General features: G+C 33.1%; 1 protein-coding gene across 1 annotated transcript; it reads left to right on the plus strand.

Moving 5' to 3' along the window:
- The first annotated feature begins 335 nt into the window (after nucleotides 1-335).
- On the plus strand, nucleotides 336-4,237 carry LOC111709164 (uncharacterized). Its single transcript, XM_023482772.1, has 2 exons — nucleotides 336-508; nucleotides 2,408-4,237. The coding sequence occupies exon 2, from the start codon at nucleotides 2,414-2,416 to the stop codon at nucleotides 3,491-3,493; it is 1,080 nt and encodes a 359-aa protein (XP_023338540.1). The 5' UTR covers nucleotides 336-508; nucleotides 2,408-2,413; the 3' UTR covers nucleotides 3,494-4,237.
- The last annotated feature ends 377 nt before the right edge of the window (nucleotides 4,238-4,614 follow it).

Raw genomic sequence — 4,614 nt, forward strand, 5'->3', positions numbered from 1 at the left:
ATTTTCATGTATGGATGTCACTCTTTTTGCGTCTTCATTGAAAAATAAGTTTATTCTTTTATTCTTCTTTTTCAATCTTTTATTAACGAGAAAAAGAAAAAATTGCAATATTGTCAATAAATTTTTAAACCATAGAAAAATATATATTAAAATATACGAATGAAAGCATTTATGTAAGAACTTGCTTATTAAAAATTTATTCTTTATTAATAGCCTAATATCATTAAATGTAGCCCAAGATAACCGACGATTCTCCGTTTAAAATGAAACGCGGCAAAACTTTCTCCAGCTCGCACTCTCCTAACCTCCCTAATATTCAAAGCTAGATCAATTAGGGTCCTACTAGGTTCTGAACCTGCAGCCTACAGTATTACTGTTAATCAGCTGAACCTTGTCGGACCCTGGTTCCACTCCTCCCTAATTATTAGCAAAATGAAGGGCAAGTAACACCGAACCCCCCTCTCCTCAAAACACTGCTTCAAGTTTGTAAGATCGAGCTAAAACACAGGTTTACATAATAACGATAGATTTTTTGGGGAGGTTATAATGTCTAGGCCAAACTTTTTGAAATTATACGTTTTAATATTATGAATTTTTTTCAAATAATACGGACAATAATTGTTTTATTCTCTATTTTCGTTTAAAAGTAGATCTATATATTTATTACTTTTATTATATATTACTTATTTTTTATTATATATCTTACCCGTTTTTGCTGTCTCGTCTAAAGCTGTTAAAAGTAACAAGGTACTGTTACATTCGTCATATCTTCAGAACACTTCATTACCTTGCAAGGCACTGTTAATATAAGTATTATGGAATTGTTTTATTTTTAATTCTTCATCGCTCTAGTGCTTGCATGAAAATTTAATGACAAACGAATATTACGAAATTCTGAATTAATCAATTCTGTCTTTTATTTTTATTGAAATGTGTCTCTTTCCTTGATCGATAAAACTTTTTCTTCCACTTTCATTATTTTTGTTTGATTTTACTTTGCAAACATTTCCTCAAAAAGATTATTTTGAGAAATATTAGAATGGATTTTATATAATTCAGTTTTTTTTTCTGTGTTGTGTATTGTTCGAAAAAAATGTGAATGACAGGATGAATAATACTAAATTATGATCGATTCTATCTATCTATATATATGATTAAATGTTTGTAATGGTTAAAAAAAAACTTCACAGATTTAAACAAAAACATAAATTAGCTTAACTTTATATATGAATTTCAAACCCCATGAATACAAGTAAAATTTTTCATTTAATGTTATATTGTATGTTTAAATTGTAATAAAAAATACAATAATATAAAATGTTTTTCCCTGGTCTCTGTCCTTAAAACACTAAATTCATTATTTTTGTTAGTTTTTACATTGAATACATTCTTCTTGTTTAATTAATTCCTTGAGTTTCAAGTAAAGCCCTATTTTACCCAATACAACTCTTATTCAGTATTACTTAAAGGGACAGTAAAGGAAAAATGAAAGGGGATATAGGCTGAAAGCTAATCACTTTAGCTCTTGATCGCGACTCATGAAAGTCATATCTGATGTTCATGTCTCGAGAAATTGATATAAAACTGTGTCAAATATATACGAAAATTAATATATATACAATTTTGTATAAAAGTAGTAGGTTTAAACAGATCATATTCAGCAAATAAGCAACCAATCTGAAAACGATGATATCCCAGAGAAAGCTAATTGTAAATTAGGTTTACTTTTATATTTGTTATTTCTATTTTCAATAGATTTCATTCATAATATTATTTTTACGTCCGTATTATTTGACCAGAAATTCCACCAATGGCAGTGCAGTAAAGTGGTCACGTGATACAGGCGGAGACACGTGACCAGTATACTGCTCTGCCATTGGTGATAGTTCTGGTCACGTGATTTAAGTTTCAGATTTTCAAAATTTTACATATATGAATTTTTGTATAATTTTAACACAGTTTTTTTATCAGTTTCTCGAGACAGGAACATCAGATATATATATGTTGCCTAAATCCGGCCAAACGGCTGGAACGATTGGGCTGAATTTTTTTTGTGGACACTCATGGGTGGCCGGGGAGTGTTATAGGCTATATAAAATTTGATTTTATTTTTTCACTGGCAACGCCGGGCCCTTCAGCTAGTTTTACACAATTTCTGAATAAATTTGATTTTTTAATGCATCCAAAACCCGGAAGAAAATTTTAATATTTTTAAAGCTTCAACTTAAGTTTGCAGTTTAAATCTCTCCCGAAAAAATAGACACTTAAGGCAATCATATTTATAAAATGTTTTTAAAAAACCTTGTTCAAACATCTCTAAAATAGCTTTTGAGACCTTGGTTTTGTTATCTGCGCGCATATTAAGCAAATATTTTGAAAAACACATATTTATTATTTTATATTTCAGGAGCTCATGATCAATGCCACTGTATCTGATTCCACCAACACCAACATGATACCCGGAGCAGAGGAGTCCCTCCTTCTAGACGAACAAGACGATAATATCTCACAAGCTAGCTCCGCCTCCTCAAATGGATCTACTACGAATCCTCGGGAACCTACTCCGGAGAACCCGAGACCGGATGCAGGGGAGAATACAAGAACGACGGGAGATGAGGATGACGAGTGGAGTAAGCTCCGGTGTGAGTCCCTCTGTACAGAGGAGCTCGCGAGGAAAGAGAAACAGAAAGAAGAACGGAGGAACAGACAAAATCGATGCGCAGACTATCCAGGCTTTGCATTTGGTTCTGCCATGTTTGGTTCTGATACTACAATGAAGTTTAATATTATAAAGAATGAGCTTCATAACATTATGAGGTCTCAGCTCAAGCGGGTGGACGGAGAGGTTAACGCTCTGTCTTCTAGGATAAAAGAGTTCGACAAGAAACTCGAAGAATCTGAGCGTTTAATCCGTGAAGCAACTTGCGCCCTCGCTGAGGCAGTTACTCTGCAGATTGAAGAATCTAAAAACCGAAATAAAGAAGACGAAAAAGAATCTGAACTCTCTGCGTTCGATCAACACGTTTTGTTTTTGGAAGCTCAGCTCCGAGAGGCGAGGATTAAAGCCAGTCTGAGTTTTCAAATCCTAGAGGATTGCAACCAGGAACAGGATCATTTACTTGGGATCCGATCCAATCCTCTAGATTTAACCTCCTCTAGTGATTCTCAGATAAGCACCGCTTCTATCCCATGTTTAAACTCTATGGAATCGTATTCAAACTCAAATATAACTTTAAATTCTGCTTCGCTAACCTCTAGTGTTTCATCAACCAGATCTGGGATTGATGATTTATCTCCGTGCAGAGTTCTAGACTCACCAGTTCTCCCGTCCTCCACGTCACAAGCTCCAAACCTATCTAAGTATACATCCAGTGCAATTATCCCCGTCAAGTCGTCTTCCGACAAGTTGTCAGAACCTAATAATAACGTGACACTAGACAACTCAGATTCATGTTTGGACAATATAAACGCAAATGTTACCCAGGTGTTGTAAACACCTTGTTCTAAGACATTAAATGTCTGAAAGCTTGCTCTAACCCTGCTCGGATTCATTCTCTTTCTCTTGCTTCTCCCCCTATACCATCCTTCTAACCCAACCCTGCAATATACCGTAGAATCAAGTCACTTCGTCGTTTTTACAACTCTGCAGGTTTCAGAATTATAAGATGGAGATAACAGTCATAATACTCGACCAATGTCGTTGCTTCTTCGTCATAAATCAATTATTTTTCTAGAATTTATTTTGCTCTTTGTTGACTTTAATCATAGTAATCTCCAAGCAACTTTTTCACATTTAACAAGTTATTTTACGAATCTGTTTTTTATCCTTTTTTGTATTAATTTTGACATATTGTCATGAAGGAATATACAAATTTAATCAATACACGACTAATGAGAGAAAAAATTAATATTGTATTTACACATAATACCGTTTTATTTTTCTGCGGAAGCCTAATGAACAAGATATATTAATGAATAATGCAGGAAAATTTCACATCTGATTTTACTTAGTTTGCTTAATCTAAGATTCCATTTCACCACTGGTCGCGTAAAAAACGAAAAAAACGACACCGGAAATTTCCTGATCGTGTTCTTAATGGAAATCTTAAACATGGTGCTATTTACTGTTATGTTGATGTTCACTTTACTCTAGGTGCCTTTATATGTAAATAATTAAAGTTAATTTATGCATAGATATGTTAATTTATAACGAAATATATACCAGCAATATGTATTACATGCAGGCACTTATATGCTAATGGAAGAGAGGATTCAAATGATGACTAATTAAGTTTAGATAGTGAAAACTAATTGATACTTGTAAGAAATGTCTTTATCCAACTTTTAAAAGCTCAAACAAATTTCTGTTGATCTATATTGTATAAAACAAGAAAAGAAATCCATAATAAAAAACATATACGTTCAAGGTTCGTCCTGCAACTAACTATTTAATTACACATGGTTGGTTGTGTACTTAATTATCTAATTATTCATTGTTCGTCTTATAATCTATTCTCTATTATTCGTGGTTCGTCCTGTAACTTATTTTTTATTTACTCGTGGTTCGTCCTGTAACTTATTATCTTATTACACATGGTTCGTCCTGTAACTTAT

The sequence above is a fragment of the Eurytemora carolleeae genome, unplaced genomic scaffold, assembly GCF_000591075.1.
Source record: "Eurytemora carolleeae unplaced genomic scaffold, Eaff_2.0 scaffold942, whole genome shotgun sequence".
NCBI classification, from domain to species: domain Eukaryota; kingdom Metazoa; phylum Arthropoda; class Copepoda; order Calanoida; family Temoridae; genus Eurytemora; species Eurytemora carolleeae.